The sequence below is a fragment of the Actinia tenebrosa genome, unplaced genomic scaffold, assembly GCF_029948245.1.
Source record: "Actinia tenebrosa isolate PJP-AT-01 unplaced genomic scaffold, QUT_ActTen_1.0 PGA_scaffold6__47_contigs__length_16458017, whole genome shotgun sequence".
NCBI classification, from domain to species: Eukaryota; Metazoa; Cnidaria; class Anthozoa; order Actiniaria; family Actiniidae; genus Actinia; species Actinia tenebrosa.
In genome coordinates, this window is record NW_028292583.1 from 4,804,537 (window position 1) to 4,827,873 (window position 23,337).

Here is a 23,337-nt window from a genome sequence, read left to right on the forward strand (position 1 = left end):
GTTAGCATAGTCTATTGTTCTACAAATGATATGGTAGCAGACATGTTAACCAAAGGATTACACAAAGGACAATTTGTCAAACTTCGTGAACTTGCTGGAGTTGTGGTAAAGCCATGAACTATAAACATTTTTCAAAACAATGAGAAGGAGTGTTGAAATTGACATTGTTTATGTAAATTAGCCTCATTTTGGTTTTGGGAGCCTCGAGTTCATGTTTTGCTCCTCGTGGTTGAAAATCGAGTTGTTATTCGGTGTACGAGTATTTAATGCCGAATAAAAGTGTTAAATAACAAAATATTTCAATAGATTAAACCTAGCCTCCTCCGAGAGCTACTCCATATACACCTAATTCAAATAACGTTGTCATCGCTAAAGGCGATAGGCGATAGGTCATTCCGACATGGAACATCGAATCAGTCTCAGCACTAAGGTCCATACTCTTGACGAGAATAAGAAAAGAAACACAAGTCATTCTAGCTATTCTTGGATCTTGGAATGACCTATCTCCTATCGCTTTTCGCCTATCTCCTATTGCCTATCGCCTTTGGCGATGACGACGTTTCTTGAATTAGGTGTATTCTATATTCTCTGTTGGAATCCTGCACTAAATTTTATGGCAGAGAAGTTCTTTTTGTCCTCGCAGCAGGAAGCCCAAGTCGGCAAGAGAGCCAAGGAGTTGCCTGTGGTGGAGGCTAGATTAAACCGCTCTTTGTTCATACAATTTGTATAAGTAATAAAAATAATTTTGTGAAAAAAATTCCGAGGACTGACAAAATTGGAAAAGGCCGATAGGCCGAGTCCAATTTGACAGTCCTCGCAGAGGAATTTTTTGAATTCAATTATTTCCAAAGACTCCTTTTTACAGTTCCATTCAGTGACCACGAATAATAGTTCCTATCCGAGCCTGGAGTTACCGCGCATGATAAACTGTAGTTTTTTTGCTATGCGCGGAAACTCCTAGTCTCCCCCACAGCCGCTTTCAGTGTCGTCACGCAACGCTTTCTCCCCTGACTAGCGGCTGCTTACCCGAGCACAACATTCCTTTCCTATTGTTTGTGTTCAACCAATCAGATAAGTGTCATTGTGTTTCAAGAACCAATCAAAACGTTTCGAATTTGACAACTTGTAAACATTCGCGAGAGAAATAATTCTAAGAAGCATTTGAGTGGAAGTTGGAGAAAATCTTTGGGTAAATAATATTGAATTCGTTCTTGTTGAATGTTTAATGCCCCCCCCCCCCCCCCCCCCCCCCAAATGTTTTCTTTGTTCATAAATGAAAGAAAAGATTTATATTTTTATAAGTTTAGCTATCGACATTGTTTTATCGGCCTATAGTGAATTCGAGTTTGTACTTGCTAACGAGCTCGTACCAAAATATTAGAAGCAAAGAGAAACTGGAAAACTTTTTTAAAAAGTGTAATTTAGACTCATGGAAGTTAAACGAGACGACTCAAGATTTAAGAGATTGAATTCAAACATAAAGTCTGACAGTATTTTTAATAAACGAAGAAAATGAGCCGCGCAGATCACTTATTTTAAACAACGAATGCAGTGTAATCGCAAAAAGGCTAGATAACTTTTAAATCTGACACTGTCACACCGTTGACTTCCACGGGTATTCATTGTAAACTTCTGGGTAACGCTCACAGTTCTGGTATTTACTTCGCGTATACTGAGAGAATTAGCTCAATTTGTAGTCTCTCCCACAGCCGCTTTCAGTGTCGTCAGGCAACGCTTTCTCCCCTGACTCTAGTCAGGGGAGAAAGCGTTGCGTGACGACACTGAAAGCGGCTGTGGGGGAGACTAGGAAACTCCAGGCTCGGATAGGAACTATCATTCGTTGTCACTGAATGGAACTGGAAAAAGGCGTATTGGACAGACACGTAGTCCTATTGCAGATTAATTATATCATCCCAAACTATACTAGGCTGATTCCATAAGTCATAGTTTTAATTCCCTCGAAAGAATGCGAATGGAAATAACAATCCAAATTAATCTCATAGAGAGAATAAGAGAAAAATATCAAATGCCCTTGGTTCGTTTCCCGCCAAGGGCATTTGTTTTTTTTCTCTTATTCTCTCTATTTCATTACACACACCGAACGCATAATTTATTACTACAAATCAATCTTATTTAATTTGGACAGACAAGAGAATTTGAAAATAATACAATAGGTGCTTATATCGGATTATGATGAAAACACTCTAACGTGCCAATAATGATTATATTCAAACATTTGCTCTTGTTTGTCTCGTTCAGTGCTTAAACTGAGAAGCTATTAGTAATAAGTTAAGCAAAAAAGCAAAAGACAAAAGACCAAAAATAAAGCAAAATATTCTATCTGGAGTAGTTCTGAGTTATGGTTTCAGCCCGTTTGTCATAATCAGGCTGCCCGCATAGTTAATGGTGCGGATCGTTTGGAAACCTTTTGTTCTAGGTTTTCGTTCGACTTATCCATTGTTATATGACGTTGACCGTGCACAGAGAAGGAAAAATGATTCTGTACTTTGCCAAATAAATATTATGATTTTCAACCAAAATGTAGTCAAACATCTAGTATTAATGCTTAAAATGTACACTGTGATTATATTTCACCGAAAATATTGTTTTTAACCTAGTACCTTTTTTAAAAAGTTTTTTAATTTGAAAATCCATATCGATATTCATTTTATTTACAGAATTTTTGCAAACGCGCTGTATATAGATATAGAGAGAGAGAGAGTAAAACAATACAAAATCATCAATTGAAACAAATTTTTCATTTCAATTTCACAGTCCCTTCTCGATTTGCCGGCCCTCGACGACAGTTAGCCAGCAAATTGTTTACGCGCGTTCGAGTTTATCAATGTTGCCTTACTGCTCAATTCTTTATGCTCTTCCTGCGGACCCACTAGCCACTTCTCGTAGATCTTTTTCTTCTTGTCTCTCTGTTCAGCATCTTATAAATAAATAAACTGTTAAAAGTTTAATAGCATAGGGAATCGATTAAAGGGTAGTTTCCTTCGGTCAATATTTTTAATATAAAACCATTATCTCTGCCTATTTTGAGAGAATAAGACAGCACCTATGAAAACATTTTGAAGTTTTGGAATCAAGAAAAATATAATGCAACTTTCTGTTTAGCATGAATTAAGTTTGCTTGATTAGAACGTAGTCCGCCGTAGTCAGTCCATTGATAAACATTCGTTAATCCACCCCTCAAGTCATAGCATAGCAGATCGATTAAAGGGTGCCTGCCTTCGTTCTGAAACTTTTAGAAAGAAAACTATTATCTTTGCCTTTCTGAGAGACTAAGACCACGTTTATAAAAACTTTGTTAACGTTTGAAATCAAGAACGATGCGAATTTCTGTTTAGCATAATTTTAATTTGCGCGCAAAATTGATGAAAGCATTGCTACCCCTCGTTAATTAATATTAGACTGTCTTTCAGCAGCGGGGCCACATGCCGAGGATCCACCCTTTTTTTCTTATACAATACCTACCATAGCAAATAAATAGATACTTTTTAGATGCAGCTTGCTCATAACTTGTGAGCAAATACAACAGAGCCTATGAAAACTTTGTCAACGTTTGAAATCAAGAACGATGCGAATTTCTGTTTAGCATAATTTTAATTTGCTGCGCGAAATTGATAAAAGCATTGCTACCCCTCGTTAATTAATATTAGACTGTCGTCTTTCAGCAGCGGGGTCCCATGCCGAGGATCCACCCTTTTTTTCTTATACAATACCTACAATAGGTTGCTATCAATAGACGTCACTTCCGGTAATAGCTCTTTTTTGATGGCTTGTAGAATCCTGAAGGTTGTTTTTATCCCTTGTTTTCTGGTTTGATGTCGTGAAAATAGTCAAATACAATAGTTTGAGGACTTATTTTGATATGTTTTGACTTAGCATCCGCTAGTTGCCCCCCAGCCAACCGCTTGTTTGCCCCCCAGCCAACCGCTTGTTTGCCCCCCAGTCAACTCCAAAAAGTCACGTGATTGATAGTAAGCAATAGCAAATAAATAGGTACTGCCTAGATGCAGCTTGCTCATAACTTGTGGACTTCCCAAGGTTAACACACAGCAGACATTTCTTCTATCGGTGAGTAGTCAAGAGAGACAAGAAAGTCAGTTACCTCGTTTCTAGACAATATAATTATAAAAGATGAAATTTAGCACACAGTTACTTAGCTCATATATTAGAGTTCTAATATTTGCGTTCTAAATACTGCTAATACTTTCTCTATAATTCATTGCATACTAATTCTATAACTTAGATAACGAAAATTTTTTTTCCAGAGAGAAGATTCCTCAGTCGGCTACTAAAACGTGTCTCTCAAGTTTTTGAGTCAGATTGAACTGAAATTTAGAAGGAGAAAACAAAATTTTTCGCGATGGGAAACTTCAACCTAGCGGAAGACCCGCCAAAAACAATAAAAATAATAAATAATAAAGAAATAATAAAGCTGAATAGAAATAAGCATAAATAATAAGAAATGAAGAGAGGATGTCTCGAAAAATCGAATTCGCTCATATTTTAGTATTAGGAAGACTTTGAGGCGATATAAACCGTGGTATACTTCATTTGCCAAAAAGAAAAATGTGCATAATTGACTCTCTGAGAGAGCCAAAATATCATCCAACTTCGAGGGCCTCGCGTGCCTTTGCAGAAATGTGTATGGGCTTTATTGTTGAAAAACTGATTTTTACACTGTCTGGGCTTTAAAACTGTGAAATTTTATTATTTTCCAATAAATTTGTGTTGGCGGAAAATCCTTTTATTACCAAGTTACTTTGGCACGTCATGAAATATAACGAACTTTCAAAAAACATTTTAACCATGAGCTATGTATATTTAGAAATTGAGAAGTTAAAACAATGTTCTAATCGTGCAAGTAAAGTTATTGTTTTGGTGTTTGTTTTTTTTTTGTTTTTTTTTTTTTTGTTTTTTTTGTTTTTTTGTTTTTTGTTTTTTGTTTGTTCTGCGACGAGTAATAAAGATTTAAAGTTGGAGAAAATTGTTATATTTCGAATACTTTTAATGGTGACTGTTCTAAAGTTCGTTGATCAGCCAGCGATATACGGATTTTCTCTTCATATTATCTTTTTTTAAAAGCGTGATGATTGGTAATGAATGAATAGAAATATCCTTAATGCGTCGCTGTTATTATTACAAAAGCACTTGACTCTCGAAAAAAGGATCCTTTTCTCGTGGATAAATTAATTTTATAAATCCATCTTTTCAAACTATATAGTTTTATAGTAGTTCGAGCTAGTAACTTGCTTTTTTTAAATATTTTGCTCTTTAAGGAAATATATTTTGATCGTACCGAACGGCCTTTTTTTCTTTGAAATTTCTCCAATTTTAAATCTCCATTACTCGTTACAGAACAAAATACCACAAAAAAATCCCTTTACTCACGATTAGAACATTGTTTTTTAACTTCTCAATTTCTAAATATCGACGTTTTATTTTATATAGCTCATGGTAAATATTTTGCTCTTTAAGGAAATATTTTTTGATCGTATCGAACGGCCTTTTTTTCTTTGAAATTTCTCCAATTTTAAATCTCCATTACTCGTTACAGAACAAAATACCACAAAAAAATCCCTTTACTCACGATTAGAACATTGTTTTAACTTCTCAATTTCTAAATATCGACGTTTTATTTTATATAGCTCATGGTAAATATTTTGCTCTTTAAGGAAATATTTTTTGATCGTATCGAACGGCCTTTTTTTCTTTGAAATTTCTCCAATTTTAAATCTCCATTACTCGTAACAGAACAAAATACCCCAAAAAATCACTTTACTCACGATTAGAACATTGTTTTAACTTCTCAATTTCTAAATATCGACGTTTTATTTTATATAGCACATGGTTAAAATATATTTTGAAAGTTCTTTACATTTCATGACTTTCCGCCAACGTAAATTTATTGGAAAATAATAAAATTTCATAGATTCAAAGCCAAGACAATGTTAACAAAAAAATTTAGCAATAAAGCCCATACACATTTCTGCAAAGGTACGCGAGGCCCTCGAAGTTGAATGGTATTTTGGCTCTCTCAGAGGGTCATTTATTGGCAATTTTGTTTTCCTATTTTTTTCTCGGAAATAAAGCGATATTTCGAATCAAATTGCCCTTTGGCGAACTCGTGGATGCTAGTTGCACTTTCCAGAGATTGGGCTCCCTGTGTCCTTATGCTTATTGACATTTCGAAGCTTTCAAAAGTATTTCGCTCGATTTTATATTTTAAATACTCGGGTTAGCTGGTAAGATGATTAGTCGTCCTTTTTTTTCCCTATTAACACCTACTTTGTTTAGTTCTTTGTTAATTTGTTGAGTTTGGATCATCTACTTTTTATTCATAACGGCTTATTTCGATGACAAAAATAGCCAAACTGTCTTCAAGACTCCATGACTCTCGTTTTGAAATCTGAATGAAACGTTTGTGGCTTGTTAGTGTCGTGTAACATTCGTAATCAGATGACGTAAGACGATCGATATAAACGTTTAAATATCGATCTGCTAACATCTTAGTGAGTGATACATTTGCATATTCAGACCCCTCACAATAACTCGTTTCTACGCTTCGCGTATCCACGAGTTAAAAACAAAGTATACCACGATTTGTTTTGGCTATATGTCTACCTTAATATACTTGGATATGAGCGAAATCGACTTTTTGGCTGTTGCCAGCAAGTTTCGATTTTGTTCGACTTTTGCTGGCATCTTCTAAAAAGAATACGAAATGCACAAATTACAGTAGAATTCTGTGGTTAAAAGGTGATTGAGGGATTTCCTCTGAGGTTCCTCAGCAATAGACACGGTTGATTTCGGCATCAAATCGCTAATAATAATCTCTTAATATATATGGTAAAATAGTGTTGAACACTGAAGCGTTATACTTAACTTTACTGTTGTTTCGGAACAGTTGATCCCTTCTTCGGAGTAAAAGAATAATCTGTTGTACCTTGTGGATGGTTAGGTGCATGCACAGGCAGCCTAAACAATGGTCCTGTGTGTGGTTTATAACAGTTTACAGAATGAGTGGCCCTGCTGTATTGGGTTTACAAACTCGAGGCCGCAGGGCGAGCGGTTTTAGAGCCGATACAGCAAGCCACACGAATTCTGTAAATGGCTTCTAAAACTATTGTTCTAAAACTATTCTTCCAAATTGATTTGTCGACAACAATAGAAACAAAGAAATCCGACGTTCTATAAAGAATTCCGGCGATACTTACAAACAAAGATAACCAGAAAAATATGCATGTTACCGGCTAAATTCGTCTACCCGGCGTTGCAATGTACTAATGTATTGTGGCGTGTGATTTGAAAGTCCAAATGGACTGTAGAGCATGTACGAGAGTTCTGTAGAGCATGTACGAGAGGTGATAGCGCCAAATAAAGCAAACCATAAGGATTCTTGAAATTGAGGGGAGTAAGCAGAGAAATCTACCCCTTTGTCATACATCAATATCATAGCTTCATATACCGTACCATAGCTTCATATACCATAGCTTCTGAAAATTTCAAATAGGAAACTATTATCTTTGCCTATCTGAGAGATTAACACTGACAGTGTCTATAAATCTTTGTCAACGTTTGAAATCAAGAACGATGCGAATTTCTGTTTAGCATGAATTAAGTTTGCTTGATTGAACCAATAGGCCCTTTGCAGCTAGTAGTCACGTGCTTGGATACCGCTTAGCAACACAAAACTGGAGAGCAAGCCTTCCAGTAAACAAAAGTTGTAATAGGTCAAGCACGCGTGGTTTTATACGATAGTTTCATCGTTCAAAACGCTTAATCCTTTTGCCCTATCTACAAACACAGTAAGATAATCTTAAATTCTCTCCTTTGGACTCGATTTTTGGTTCGAAGTTGTAATGTAGTTACGTCACTGATTATAAGTTATGATTATGTATGTACATAAATTAAGGATATAAAAATAAATGCACGAGGAGATACAACAGAAGTAACGATATTCTTCGCGTTATCGCGAAAAAATTGTCACCGCCGGCCCGCTCGACGGCTGAAAAACATGGCGACTTCGCAAGGTATGTACTTCAAAACTCTCCTTTTTTTTGGTTTCTTTTCAATTATTGGACTTCTAAAATCTCTAAAATAACAGTTTAGATTGTGAATGGTGATCGATTGTAATTGGACGGCATTTTAATGGACGATTTGTTTATTTTTTGTGAGAGTGATTCCACGTCTAAAGTCAAGACTAACCCATGTTTACATATATTCGCTGTAGATGTTAGAACTCCCGACGAGCCATCACATACCAAGAAAAATTCTTCGTACCATTGTTGTGTTCCCTTGTGTAACGGAGATTCTCGATATCATCCTGATTTAAAGTTTCACCGCTTACCAGGCCGTGCAAGGGATGAGCAATTGAAAAAGGAATGGCTGGTGAAGATACGAAGAGATGTGGGCCCACACTTCAAGGTATATAGGAATCTAACAATATCAATGCACAATACGAATTGCCTGTGGATCTTTAAAAAACTGTAATGAAGATAAAAATAGTTGAATACAGTTACATTGTTATTAAAAGGACATTTGATTTATAATAGGTTAACAAAAGTACCAGAGTGTGCTCAAAACACTTCACTGAGGAAGATTACAATCCTCCCACTGATTCTGGACGTCAGTTGCTAAAAAGAGAAGCTGTACCATCAATCTTTGACTGGTCAACCAAATCCAAAGCAAGAAGAAAGATAATTCGACAAGTAGATAGGTAATGAATATCACATATTTCTACTTCAATACATTTCATTTAGACTTGACTGATGGAATTGTACTTGATGTTTATTTTGGTTTAAACCAAAATAATTTTATAATTTTAATAATTTAGTCTTTTATAATTTTTTATTTAGTGTGAACTGAGTGTGAACTGAGTGTCATCATAATTTCAAAACCTTTTTACAGAGACACTCAGACAGATGAAAGTGATGACAATGAAGATAATAGTCCCAGCACTTCTACAACCTTCAGCATGGATGACCTACAAGCACAAGTCCAGTCACTCAGAGCACAGTTCCAAGATGCACAAAAGCAACTTGAACAAAGTAGAAATGAAACTGCAGCTGCCCTCACTGAAATAAAAAGGGTTAAAGTTGAAGCTGCAAAAGAAATTGAGGACATTAAGAGGCAAGCTGCAGAACAATTAGCACTTAATAAATTTGGGCTTGAGAGATTTGGCACAGACAATGAGATCATAAGATTTTATACAGGTTTCCCATCCTATTTACATATTCAGTTCTTTTTTAAGTTTTTGCAGCCATGTGCTGCACAAATGACATATTGTTATGCCTCTGGAGAAAGAGAAAGTAGACCAGACTCAAGAAATATGCTTCTTGTGGATGAATTGTTTATGTTTTGTGTACGCCTCAAACTAGGTCTATTCGGACAGGATTTAGCTCATAGGTTCCGAATACATAAATCGTCAGTTTGCAGGAAATTGATCACATGGACTAATTTTTTGTATTTTCTTCTTGGTAGTCAAGTGATCTGGCCTTCAAGGCAAGATGTTGATAGGTTTATGCCAGAAGGTTTTAAAAAGCTTTATGCAAGCACACGTGTCATTTTAGATTGTACAGAGATTTTTGTTCAAACACCTACCTCCCTACTACTTCAGTCGCAGCTTTATTCTAGTTATAAGAGTAATACTACACTCAAGGGTTTGATAGGCATTACCCCTAATGGAGCTATTAGCTTCGTTTCTAGCCTTTACACAGGGGGGATTAGTGATAAGGAAATCACAAGGTGCAGCGGCATTCTAGATTTGTTAGAACCTGGTGATTCAGTCATGGCAGACAAAGGGTTTGACATTGAAGATTTACTTAGGGAGAAGCGGGTAGAGTTAAATATTCCTCCGTTTCTTGAAAGTCAGGAACAATTCTCTGCCGCAGATGTTCAAAAAACAAAGACACTAGCAAGTCTTAGAATTCATGTCGAGAGGGCAATAAGAAGAGTCAAAGAGTACCACTTTTTTGATTCAGATGTGCCATTGTCCACTTTAGGTTCAGTCAATCAGTTATATACTGTAGCCTGCCTCCTTACAAATTTTCAAGGCCCACTTATTTTATCCAATGGTAATAATGAGGCATAGTGTCTGTAAGAAGTTGGTGAATGTATGATTAATGTGGCTTACATAACCCATTAGATAATCTTTAATGCAGGTTGGTTTATCATGTGTCTTGGATTGCTTTTTGTAACTATTTCAATTTGTTTGTAAATGAAAACTCAAAAAAAAAAACTAATGAACAAACACAAAATCTAAATAGCACAAATAAATATAATACTAATATGATATAAATATAATAAAAAATAAATTAAGATTATGAATTGATTTGTCATTAATAAAAATAATATAATATTTGTTATCATAAGAAATCTGGCCATGGTTTGAGAACAACAACAAAAATCTTAGTGTATTAATGTAAATAGTAATTGAAGAAAAAACTATCAACTTTGTCCTTTGCTTGCTGGAAAAACACTGAATCAAAATTAATTCTAGAGCAAACAAACAAATTTTCGTCAATGTAACTGAAAAAATCACACCATTCTAATCCTGTGAGTCCAAGCTGGCACTGGATCTGGTAATAATAAATGTCTGTTGTTTTCAGTTTGTACTGGTTAGTGTTCTGGTCCTTGGTGAGATACCTCACATTGTCAAATGATGTTTCCCCCTCTTTAACGACCTTTATTTCTAACAAGCCAAAGGGATTCTGACCATTATTTACGGCATCAAGGTCATAGACTTTCCTGTCTGGGCTACAACCTAGCCATGGGCACTTTGGGTGGACAATCAGCCCAGATGGGAAGAGGTTTACTCTTCCACCCTTTGCATTGCTAGCATAGACCATGGCAGCATGTGGTTCAAGTTCAATGCCTCTTCTCATTGCTGCAGTTTGTACAAATCTGGTGGGGTTTAGCTGATTGACAAGGGTGTCAAAATGTGACACCCGGCGAGCGACAATGCCAAATTTGCTTGCTGTTACCCTTTTTTTTCTGAGCAGGTGCCATACATCACTCTGACTTTGAGTGACTGTTTGCTGCTGCACTCTCAGTGATGACTCTGTTGTCACAGACAATGTTCCAAATATAGATTGTTGACGACTGTCAAGACAGATTGACACATTGTTATTAAATCTGTCCTCTGCACTTGAGAGGGGAAGCTCTGGGAAAGAAGTGCAAGTAAAATCATTTATGATGTAGTCAGTTGACATCTTTTGTTGATATGACAGGACACAGCCTTTTGGGACATTTCCAAACTTGCTCTGTACAAATGGGATATTGCCAAGTTGATCTTGATTGGGCAGAATGGTTGTAAAGAGAGGATAAGGTGGTTGGAAGCCATTAAAGTGCTCTTTTGTGAGGGTAGGATACTGGGTAGATGGGGAATACAAATTACTCTTGATATATCTACTGTACGAAGCGCCAAGTTGGGGTTTTTTCACTAGCACGTCTTGTATTTCTTTTTGTGCGATTTTGGATCCTCTAGGTATGCTCCAACGCTGCTTCATGCTGGTACATGTTAGCTCATCAGGCAATGTCCGATGTCCCAGTTGCTTAAGAAGGGCTAAATAGTAAAGAAGCCCGATCACATGATGGCAGTATCCACCTGCCCCGGCTACACATGAGCACAGCCCAGACAGCAATGCCAAATTGTTGTTCTGGACTGACACCTCTAAAATGTGCGGTGGTTCAGACTTCCTCATTGAGCGGTAACACTTGCATTTAACTCTCACGCACTGGTCGGTATATATCACTAAAAAATTGGAAAAATTAGTGTGAATTGTCTGCCATTCATATCATAATGAAATAGAAAAAACATTTTGGCTATCAAGTACCTTTAACGTCATGTAAATAGCCTGGTTCCGCCATAAATTTGTACGCTTTCGAAGTGCTTGTGCAGCCAGACTTCTCTATAGCGTAGCTCCCTACATCATCGAAGGTGAGGGAAGGAAAGATAGAGATGTCTTGAGTTTCTACTTCATCTAAAACAAAAATAAATATAAAAATATCAGTACGAAGAATTTTTCTTGGTATGTGATGGCTCGTCGGGAGTTCTAACATCTACAGCGAATATATGTAAACATGGGTTAGTCTTGACTTTAGACGTGGAATCACTCTCACAAAAAATAAACAAATCGTCCATTAAAATGCCGTCCAATTACAATCGATCACCATTCACAATCTAAACTGTTATTTTAGAGATTTTAGAAGTCCAATAATTGAAAAGAAACCAAAAAAAAAGGAGAGTTTTGAAGTACATACCTTGCGAAGTCGCCATGTTTTTCAGCCGTCGAGCGGGCCGGCGGTGACAATTTTTTCGCGATAACGCGAAGAATATCGTTACTTCTGTTGTATCTCCTCGTGCATTTATTTTTATATCCTTAATTTATGTACATACATAATCATAACTTATAATCAGTGACGTAACTACATTACATCCCTCTCTACGTGGAAAAAGCTTACATCCTCTTAAATCAATGCTCTCTGAATTAAACATTTAATCATCCCCATGAACGTGTTTCGTTAGTAATTAGTAATAAATGTCAACAATGTTCTTGCGTCGTCTCAGTGCTTAATATTCACTTAGAGTTCACTTAGAGTTCACTTGTAGACGATATAGTCTGAGAATCTGACAGGTGGTCTCACTTGACGACTGCTGGAACGTCTCTGCACAGGTGTTGGTGGTCTCGTAGGGGCGCTATCTTCTTGCTGCGTCATTTCCGGTGATCCAGTGATGGAGTCGTCGTCTTCGTCATTGGGCTGGTACTGTGCAAGATGACTTGGTATTAATTTGAACTGTGATGAGTTTCTTGTTATTGATTTGTTGTCGTTGGATGCCGTTATCATCGTCCCTTTTCTTTCTTCCACGATGAACGGTGTTGGGTTGTAAGGTGTGCTCAACTTGTTTCGTTTGGGTTGGCGTACTAGCACTGTGTCTCCCGGCTTTACAGCATTCTCCTTTGCATGTGTTCTTTTATCTGCGTACTCAGCCATCTTGAATTTGGATTCTGCATCCTTCTGTTGTAGCTTGCTTGTTGGCATGATCGTTGATGTAATTTGAGGAAGTTCAGTCCTTAGCTTTCTCTGATTGAGCGCTTCACTAGGTGAGGTGTAGGTTGAAGAGTGCGGCGTAGCTCGGTATTGACGAAGAAATCTGTACATCTCCTGTTTCCAATTCTTTCTCTCTACATGAGCAGATCTGATGCACTTCTCAAGTGTTTTCATAAATCGTTCAGCTTCTCCATTAGCTCTTGGCCAGCAGGGTGTGACTTTTCTGTGATGGAATCCAGAGTTTTCTGTATAGGCTTTAAACTCTGCGCCGTTAAATGGAGGGCCGTTATCACTTTTGACAACATCCGGAATTCCTTGTCTGGAAAAAACTGCATCAAGCTTGGGAATAACTACTCTTGCTGAGGTAGATGTCAGTATTTCAACTTCCGGGAAGCGACTGTACTCATCTATGGCTACCATTAGATATTCTCCTGAAGGGAATGGTCCGCAAAAGTCGATTGCGACCTCTTTCCAAGGTGCTCTTGGTAGTTTTGTTGGCCTGGTTGGCTCCGGTGTTACCTTTCCTTTTGTTGTAGCTTGACAGGCTAGACAGTTTCTTACTTTGGTCTCAACCATTCTATCAATTCCTGGGAACCATACCTTTTCTCGTATCAGTCCTTTAGTCTTGACGATCCCTTGATGTCCGATATGTGCGAGATCAACTGCTTTTGCTTGAAGTGAGCTTGGGATCACAATTCTGTTTCCTCTGAGAATGATTCCGTTGTAAATGGACAGTTCTTCCTTGAGATTTTTGTACTCTTGTACTGCAGGATCTGACCAGTTTTCGTTTTCTATGGCTCGAGCCAAAGCCTGCATGGTTGTGTCTATCTTGGTCTCTACTTTGACTTCTTGTAATGTCATTGCCTTTGGAATGGCGTTTCTGCAAACGTAATTGACATAATCTTCTGCGATATGGTCATCATCCGGCTCCTTCGTGTTTGGGTGCCTGCTTAGGAAGTCAGCGGGATTCTTGTCGTCTCTCCCTGGTCTGTAAACAAGATTACAATTGTATGGAGCAAGTCGAAGTTTCCATCTTTCCATTCGAGCTGAGGCTGCTTTATGGCTTGGGAATATGCCTAGTAGAGGTTTATGGTCAGTGACGATGTCGAATGTTGAACCATACACATATAGATGGAATTTCTCTAATCCCCAGACTGCAGCAAGCATTTCTCTTTCAGTTTGAGAGTATCGTGTCTCGGGATCACTCAGTGTTCTACTTGCGTAGCTGATAACTTTGTCCTCCTGTAGCAGGATAGCTCCGAGTCCGATAGGGCTTGCATCGACGATGACTTCGGTTTTCTTGTCAGGGTCAAAGTAGGACATTACTTCGTTGCCAGTCAGGGCTAGTTTGATCTTGTCGAGGGCTTGTTGCTCTTCATCTCCCCATTTCCAGGCTATCTCTTGCTTTGTAAGATTGCGTAGAGGCGCTGTGATGTCAGCGTAGTTCTGTATGTATCTGGAAACATATTGAGCCATTCCAAGGAAGGATTTCACTTCACTTGCGCTCTGTGGTGGGTTGGCATTCTTTATTGCTTCGACCTTTTGTGGATCGGGTTTCATGCCTTCTGCATTAAATACGTGACCATAGAAGGAAATTTCTGCTTGGGAGAACTTGCATTTTGCTTTGTTAAGACGTACATTCATTTCTTTAAGCCTGGTAAGTGTAGCGTGGAGGTTGTTGTCGTGGCTTTCCTGGTCCTTTCCATAAACGATGATGTCATCAGACAGGTTTCTGCATCCTTGTAATCCCGAGAGGATCTCTTCAAGTGCGTTCTGGAAGATCTCTGAAGCTGCATTCACTCCGAAGATAAGTCGCTTAAACCTTCTCAGACCCTTGTGCGTTGTGAAGGTTGTGATGTGTCTGCTTTCAGGGTCTAGTTCGAATTGATGATATCCCGAAGACAGATCAAGTTTGCTGAAGCGAGTTGCTCCGTTAAGATCAGCTGCGAGTTCATCTAGAGTTGGCATCGGGTGTTTTTCTCTTTTTATGGCGTGGTTTGCCTCTCGCATATCACCACATATTCGTACTTCGCCAGATTTCTTGGGTACTACAACAATTGGGCTGACCCAAGGGGTGGGGCCAGTAACTTTTTCAATGATGTCTAACTTTTCGAGGCGTTCAAGTTCCTTCTCTACATCTGCTCTAATGTGAAATGGGAGTCTGCGATGAGGCTGGTGCTTTGGAGGGACGTTTCCGTCGATGTGCAGCTTGATTGTCTTCCCTTTGACTTTCTTGATTGGTCCGAACAGGCAGTCGAATTCCTTAAGCATTGAATCTAGGTTGTATCCTTTGCCAGTTGTGACGGTATTCACCGTTATCTGAATAATACCTAGTTCCTTCGCTGTGTCGTAGCCTAACAGGTTTTCTGCATCTCCTTGAACTACAAACACTGTGGTTGCTGTGCTCTTGCATTGAAATTGGATATCTGTCTCTATCTTGCCTTTGACAGGTATTGGAATCTTTGAGCCATATGGGTATATCTTGTGCTTTGCATTTTCCAGCTCTAGTGGAACGTTCTGTTTTATAGTATTGAGCGTCGATTCGTTGATCAGGTTGACTGTAGCTCCGGAATCTATCATCATCTTGACTTGGGTTTTTCCGATTAGTACGTTGCAGGATGGTAGCTTTGAATTTGTCTTGGGCTTGACTGTGTACGAGTATTCTTCCTCTTCTTCTTCTTCTTCGGTAGAGTATTCGTCGCCTTCGTTGTCTTGCGTGACATTTCGTACACGGTTGTTTCTCGGCGGATTTGTTTTGCAAATGCGTGAAAAGTGACCTATCTTTCCGCATGAACGGCATTCTTGGCCTTTGGCAGGGCATTCATTTCGATGAGGGAAGTCTCCTCCGCAATGCCAGCATGTTAACTTCTTGGAGTTAGGTTTCTGTTGCTTGTTTTCGCTAGTGCGTGACGTCGATCTGTTGCGTGACTGTGGTTTTGGTTGCCTAGCACGTGATCGGAATTTGCCGGCATTCTGCACGGGCCTTTGATCGTATCTTTGGGCATTTTTCCAGTTGTCTTTCACTGTATTGACCTGGGATTCTGTTTTTTCTACTTGGGTTGCTTGAGATTCGCTTAATTCCAATGCCCTTCCGTGTTGAAGTAGATCTTTAAGGCTGAAATTTTCCCTTAGAGCGCGGCGTCTTAAGGCGTTAGATGTGCAGGTCAAAATAATGTGTTCTTTGATCTCTTTGTCTACGTCGGCGAACTCACATGTTTTAGCAAGCTGGCGCAATCTTGTGTGATATGTATCCAACGATTCTCCTTCCTTTTGCTTCGCTGTTCTGAAGTTGTAGACTTCGTAGGTAGTGTTAACCTGAGGATTAAAATACTCGTCTAGTTTCTCAACTGCTTTCTTGTAATCTTTATCTTCTCCGGTGTCAATAAGTGTATCAAATATGTCATCAACATCAGGTCCCGCATAGTGAAGTAAAAGTGCTCGTTTCTGTTTGCTATCTTCTAATTTCATTCCAATGAAGAGTCGTTCAAGTCGTTTTAACCATTTTTCCCATCTAGGGCCTGCGTTGTTGTCAAGATGGACGTTAAAAGGCGGAAAATCGGGAATATTTGTAGCCATCGCTCGTCGCCAGTTGTTGTATCTCCTCGTGCAATTTATTTATGTCCTTAATTTATGTACATACATAATCATAACTTATAATCAGTGACGTAACTACATTACAACTTCGAACCAAAAATCGAGTCCAAAGGAGAGAATTTAAGATTATCTTACTGTGTTTGTAGATAGGGCAAAAGGATTAAGCGTTTTGAACGATGAAACTATCGTATAAAACCACGCGTGCTTGACCTATTACAACTTTTGTTTACTGGAAGGCTTGCTCTCCAGTTTTGTGTTGCTAAGCGGTATCCAAGCACGTGACCACTAGCTGCAAAGGGCCTATTGATAAACATTTGTTTATTATGCTAGAGTTCAGAGCGCGGTTGCCTAGCAAAGTAATCCATCCTTATGTCATATATCAACCATCCATAAATTCAATTGTGGAGAGTAAGACAAATCACTGTATTGTTGAGTTTCTTTTCAAGTTGGGATAATATTGCCTCCCTTTTGTAAACTGTATTTTAGTGTATTTTGTATGTGAAAACATTCGTAAAAAATATCTCACTCTTCTTGATTGTGCGTTGGAAAACGAGTCTTGATGAGTCGATTTCGGAAGCCAAAATCCAAGTTTCGTAGCTAATATTATTATATAATTACCAATGAAATATCTATTTTTCTCTATTTCGAAAAATTGATATCTTCACACGTGAAAATAACATGTTATTTTCACGTGTGAAAATAACACCATTGCGATGGCTATTCAAAAATACACGGAAAGAATTGCCTGAAAAAGCCAAAACATACTTCATTGATAATTATATAATAAACAGAATATTACATGGGCGCTTGGAGATACGAAATTTATCTTCTCGTGTTGAAAATCTCTCACTCGTTCGCTGCGCTCACTCGTGAGAGATCTTTTCAACACTCGAAGATAAATTTCGTATCTCCGCGCGCCCATGTAATATCCTCTATTTCTTTAGTTAAATAACTGATATTCACATAAGTTACGTAACTGATATTCTATACCAACTCATGAATATCGCTTGCAGAATTCATGAATATCAGTTACAAAACTCATGAATATTTAAATATTTGAATCAGCCAATCAGCCAAATTATTATTATTATCATTATTATTATTATTATTATTATTACCATTATCATTATTATTAATTATCATTATTAATTATTATTATTATTATTATTATCATTATTATTATTTATTATCATTATTATTATTACTGTTATCATTATCATTATTATTATTATTATTGTTGTTATTATTATTAATTATCATTATTATTATTATATATATTTGTTATTTTATATTCATAATCTCTCCTTTTTTTTAATAATTATAGCAATATTCTTATCACGTCTCATATTATAATGAATTATTAGTTAAAAGAATCATTATTATGTTATCATTATTATTATGGCAAGTTTTATTTGTCTGTATATATCATGTTTACATTGACCAGCGGACTAAGTCTAGGCTGGTTAAGTTCATCATTTTTTTTTTCAATCCTTTCTTCAGCTTATGCATATTCATAGAACTTCTTGACTATATTAACGTTCTGGCTTAAAATCCATTTCTGACATCGTTCTATAAGAAAGTTCACTTCCCTGTCTGTATTTGTAATTGTTCTTAGGTCTTTTCTTAGCTGTTCGTGATGTCCTGCGAGAAAGTCAAGCACTATGTTAATCTGATTTACACTTGAGCTTTTGCACTCTTTTTTGATGCCTGCAAGTAGTTCCGTGTATTTTTCTTGATTTTCAACAGTTATTATTATTATTATTATTATTATTATTATTATTATTATTATTATTTTGTTTTCATTCTAATTTATATATAGATTCAGATCCAGATTTCTTTCTTTACAGATCCACATTTCAAAACGAAAATGAAGATTTCAGTGTTGTTCATTTTTGTGCTCGTACAATTGGTAGTTCTTGAGATCCATTGTGAGGTATTCAAGCTTGTCTTACTTTGAAATGATTATTTTAATTTCCATGCATATATACTAGTATATAGATATATTTTTATAATATTTTTCTTTATTTCTATTTTAATATATATAACAAAGTATGTAATGTCTCGTCTTTAATCCAATCTTTACTATATATATATATATATATATATATATCGTATAAAATTTATCATTATGGATAAATAAAGATATTATTATTGTGAGGTACTCAAGCTTATCTTGAAGATTATTAGTTCAAACGACAAGTCACTCTTTAGGAACCATTGACATTAGGGACGGGGATTGATTAAAAAATCTCTATACCCATACCAATCAACACATCGACCATACTTTTCATTACACTATATAAAAACCTACAACCCACCTACCTACAAGTATCACAACCAAAATCAACCTACTTACCAATCCACAAACCTATACCTACCTATACCTACCTATACCTCCCTACCTCCCTACCTCCCTACCTCCCTACCTCCCTACCTCCCTACCTCCCTACCTCCCTACCTCCCTACCTCCCTACCTCCCTACCTCCCTACCTCCCTACCTCCCTACCTCCCTACCTACCTATTCGACCCTATGGTTTGTTTGAAAGTAAACAAAACTGAGTTATTTCTTTCTTCTGACAGGAAATTCGTGAAAGAATGATAGCACAGGTTAGTTTACATAATGAAAGTTTTTTTGCCAACGAAGAAAAATGACCTTATTTCAAAACCATCATGATTGGAACTGAAGAAGTAAGAAAACAAAAGTCGTTTTTATTTTTCTAGGAGCAGGAATTTGATCGCGATGCAGGTTGCTCTACCTGGAACGGCACCTGTAAAAGAAGGCTAGCAAAGGTAGGTTTACATAACCAAAGTGTTACTTACTCACAAACTAACTGAGTTTGAGAAAGCCGGTTACCTTAGTTTAAAATTATGTGTAAAGAAGGAAGAAAACTAAAACAGTTCCTTTTTTCCCCGGAGCAGAAACTTCGCGATGCGGGTTGCTCTACCTGGAACGGCACCTGTAAAAGAAAGATAAGAATGGTAGGTTTACGTAACCAAAGTTATTTACCAACGCTTCTCATACTCATTAATAATTCATGAGGAAACCAGCCAATCAATGGGCTATTTTTTTGGGATCACATGATGTTACTTGAAACCTGGTAAAGTCCTGTGAAAGGACTGAATTAATTTTGTTCAAGTCCTTGGACTGGATCAAAATTAATTCAGTTCAGGGACATATCTGTCCCTTAAGTCTTTCAATCCTAAACAAATAACCTTCCGAATTATTAATGAATATGAGAAGTCATTTCAAAGCCTCCAAATCGGACTGGACGGGATTTCAAGTCGTTGCAATGGGAACTAATTGCGCGGACTTGAAATCCCGTCCAGTCCTCATTGTCGGCTTTGAAATATTACTTGAAATACGTAAAGTTTGAGAAAGGTTGCCTTAGTTCAAAACTATAGTGGAAAGAAGAAATAACAAAAGTCGTTTTATTTTTCTAGGAGCAGGAACTCCGCGATGCGGGTTGCTCTACCTGGAACGGCACCTGTAAAAGAAAGACACAAAAGGTAGGTTTACATAACCAAGGTTATTCACCAACGCTTGAAATACTCAAAGATTGAGAAAGCTGGTTACCCTTGTTAAAAACTATAGTGGAAAGACGGAAGAAAACAACAGTTGTTTCTTTCTTTTTTAGATGCGGGAACAGAAACGTCGCGATGCGGGTTGCTCTACCTGGAACGGCACCTGTAAAAGGTTAGTTTACTCATTATTGAATAATAAGTCAAGTATTAGGACACCAGAACTGATCTCCAAGACAGGAAACTTACCTTCCAATATCTGGTTAAAACCTTGTACTAATATAGTTTGTACAGTAACACTACCAACTTTTCAACTGATTAGTACTGACAAAAAAAATTGTTTGCTACCGGCTTTGAACTGTTCTCAGGTGAGAAAATATCGAGCGAGTGCGAGAGCTACCTCAGTTATTTCATTAAAAATGTTTACCTACCTACCTACCTACCTACCTACCTACCTACCTACCTACCTACCTACCTACCTACCTACCTACCTACCCACCTACCTACCCACCTACCTACCCACCTACCTACCTACCCACCTACCTACCCTACCTACCTACCCTACCTACCTACCTACCTACCTACCTACCCACCTACCTACCTACCTACCTACCTACCTACCTACCTACCCACCTGTAATATTTGTAATAATAACAACTCTCTTCTATTTTCTTCCTCAGGAAATTGCAACGCTAATGGAAAACTCTGAAACACCTTGAAATCATAATATTTCAAGGAATTGAATGATTAAAACTAAATTAGAGTAAACCATAGTCTACTTGTTTGTCCTTCTTTTAAAACGCGTTGTTATGAACAGGACGTGAAAACAGTCGAAATGGCGCTATGGATGTGGCGTTGCGACGTCAACGGTCGTTTTGAAAGCCATTAGTCATCGCTCGCGCGCCGTCCTCTTTCGCGCCATTTCCACGCTCACGTGACAACCTTTGTCAATCTTTCTTTCTGTCAGTCTGTATCTGTCTGGCTGTCAATCTTTCTTTCTGTCAGTCTGTGTCTGTCTGTCTGTCAATCTTTCTTTCTCTTTCTTTCTGTCAGTCTGTGTCTGGCTGTCTGTCAATCGGCTTTTTTTCTGTCAGTCTGTGGCTGTCTGTCTGTCTGTCTGTCAATCTTTCTTTCTGTCATTCTGTGTCTGTCTGTCTGTCTGTCAATCTTTCTTTCTGTCATTCTGTGTCTGCCTGTCTGTCTGTCAATCTTTCTTTCTGTCAGTCTGTCTCTGTCTGTCTGTCAATATTTCGTTCACTTGGCTTCCGGCGGCTTTTCATACGAGAATGTTCGGAGTGTGATCAGTGATTGGTTGATGCTATCTATGATGCTATCGAACCACCTGCTTCTTATCTTTTAGTCACAAACTTGATATCATTTATTTGAAATGAGTCATCGTTAAACAAGTAACACTCGATATATACAAAAATGTTCAATATACAGATAAGAATCTGGAAATGAAGCAGTTTGAACAAAATAACGTCTTATCTCATCAGCTGTTTCTTTTTTTCTAAAATTGTTTTGGTATTACGTGAGGAAGTAACTGATAGGCAAATTGTACAGCCAACTATAGACACGACAAAAACAGGCAATCAGACAGTCGTACCAACTATGACAGGATCTCTGTAGCGAGTTAATTTAAAGTCAAAGCTTTTGCAACAACAAAACAAGGAGTATTTATTGGTTTTTGACATTGAATTGGTGGCTTAATCTAGTAAACAAGCAGAATCTCAGTACTCTATGCCTGAAAGATTGATCGCAGCTTTTGAATCATAAGGATTTGTATTCATGATGAATACAGCTATAAGAAAAGACTATCTAGATCATGATTTATGCTTTGAGCGATGCACATCTCAAATGCTTTTCACCTGTACCGAATTTTCGTGAAACGCTCATGTAGACATGTTTACTAGTTATAGCTAATCTTTCTCTGGGAGATTTAAAAACATATTGACGTCACTCTGGATTCATCAAAAGATCAGATTTGATTTAAGCAAAGTAGAAGCACGCCTTGCTTTTCTATGAGGTGATGCAATATTAAACGTATAAGCAAGAGAACTTAATTATTTTCTATTGGTAAGAGGCTTGTTCAAAAAAATTAATCCTCTAGGTTAAATATCCCAAAACGTTAATCACTATAAATTTGATAAAGGGCGAGAATCCGCAACTTTATATTGTATGAACAAGAGTAGAACTGTGATGAGGCTACAGGCAAAGACTAGTGTCATAGCTGACTAGTGGTTTTCGATTGAATATTGAACAAATTAATTTCTAATTAGGATTTGCTTGTCTGCTATATATGTTCGTGCTTCTTCATTGTTGGCGTGCTTTCTAATTTTGAAGTTTTCAAAATAGCGCTTAACAACTATCCCAGGATAAATGTGTATGGTATGGCTATTAAGTGCTTCATTATATACGCAAGAAATTGGTAGGGGAAGAAGGGAAAAGAAAAGATCTGGAGAGGAGAGGAGAGGAGAGGAGAGGAAAGGAAAGGAAGAATGAAATAAATACCAGCTCATATTCAACCTGCCGGTATTAAATCCCATTTCTACTTAAATCGTTATTTCCTCTTACATGCGGAAATTGCTAAATGGTGTTTAATGCGTTTTCCCTCGTTATATGATTATAAGTGGATTTTTGAAGATCCGATCGAAGTCGTGATAAGATTTCATACTACTAAAGGGATTTATAAATACCATTTTTTCTCTTCCGTGCTTTTAACTATAGTTTCTCCATTTTGACCTATATCGGATGAGATTAAATACGGCTTATATATGTTTGCCATTATTGATCTTCAAGCAATTGTCAACGGCTCTTCCATTAAGTCACGTATATATGAACCAATATCATATCAGCCTAGACTAAATATGTTCATTAAAACATAAACCTAAATGTTCTAGGAGCTTAGTATATATTAACGAGTGAGGAAAGGAGGGCTTCATGCTAGAGTTTTAGCCTTTTTCCACCACCCCACCAACCCCCACCCCTCCCCCCTAAAGCAATATTTCCAATTTCGCCTCTCTGGTCAGCAGTATTTTAAAGAAGATTGTATGCAAATGGCAAACCGTGAAACATGACATGTATATTCGGATATCTTCCTTTTTTCTTATCTTTCTTTGTCTTTTCCTCTTTTCACTCCCTCCCTCCCTCTCTCCC

General features: G+C 37.5%; 2 protein-coding genes across 3 annotated transcripts; both read left to right on the forward strand.

Annotated features, from left to right (window-relative positions):
• Nucleotides 1-3,974: 3,974 nt before the first annotated feature.
• On the forward strand, nucleotides 3,975-20,954 carry LOC116308330 (uncharacterized). The gene is made up of 8 exons (XM_031718720.2): nucleotides 3,975-4,086; nucleotides 18,510-18,595; nucleotides 19,243-19,269; nucleotides 19,384-19,452; nucleotides 19,582-19,641; nucleotides 20,104-20,169; nucleotides 20,298-20,356; nucleotides 20,862-20,954. Exons 2-8 carry the CDS (start codon nucleotides 18,530-18,532, stop codon nucleotides 20,875-20,877), a joined length of 363 nt encoding a protein of 120 aa, XP_031574580.2. The 5' UTR covers nucleotides 3,975-4,086; nucleotides 18,510-18,529; the 3' UTR covers nucleotides 20,878-20,954.
• On the forward strand, nucleotides 7,943-10,624 carry LOC148905877 (uncharacterized). Of its 2 annotated transcripts, XM_089038826.1 has the most exons (4): nucleotides 7,944-8,048; nucleotides 8,249-8,442; nucleotides 8,571-8,734; nucleotides 8,926-10,624. In XM_089038826.1, the coding sequence occupies exons 1-4, from the start codon at nucleotides 8,033-8,035 to the stop codon at nucleotides 10,106-10,108; spliced, it is 1,557 nt and encodes a 518-aa protein (XP_088894952.1). In that variant the 5' UTR covers nucleotides 7,944-8,032; the 3' UTR covers nucleotides 10,109-10,624. The 2 variants fall into 2 exon arrangements, with proteins under 2 accessions (XP_088894951.1, XP_088894952.1); XM_089038825.1 differs by having other exon boundaries at nucleotides 7,943-8,442.
• Nucleotides 20,955-23,337: the final 2,383 nt, after the last annotated feature.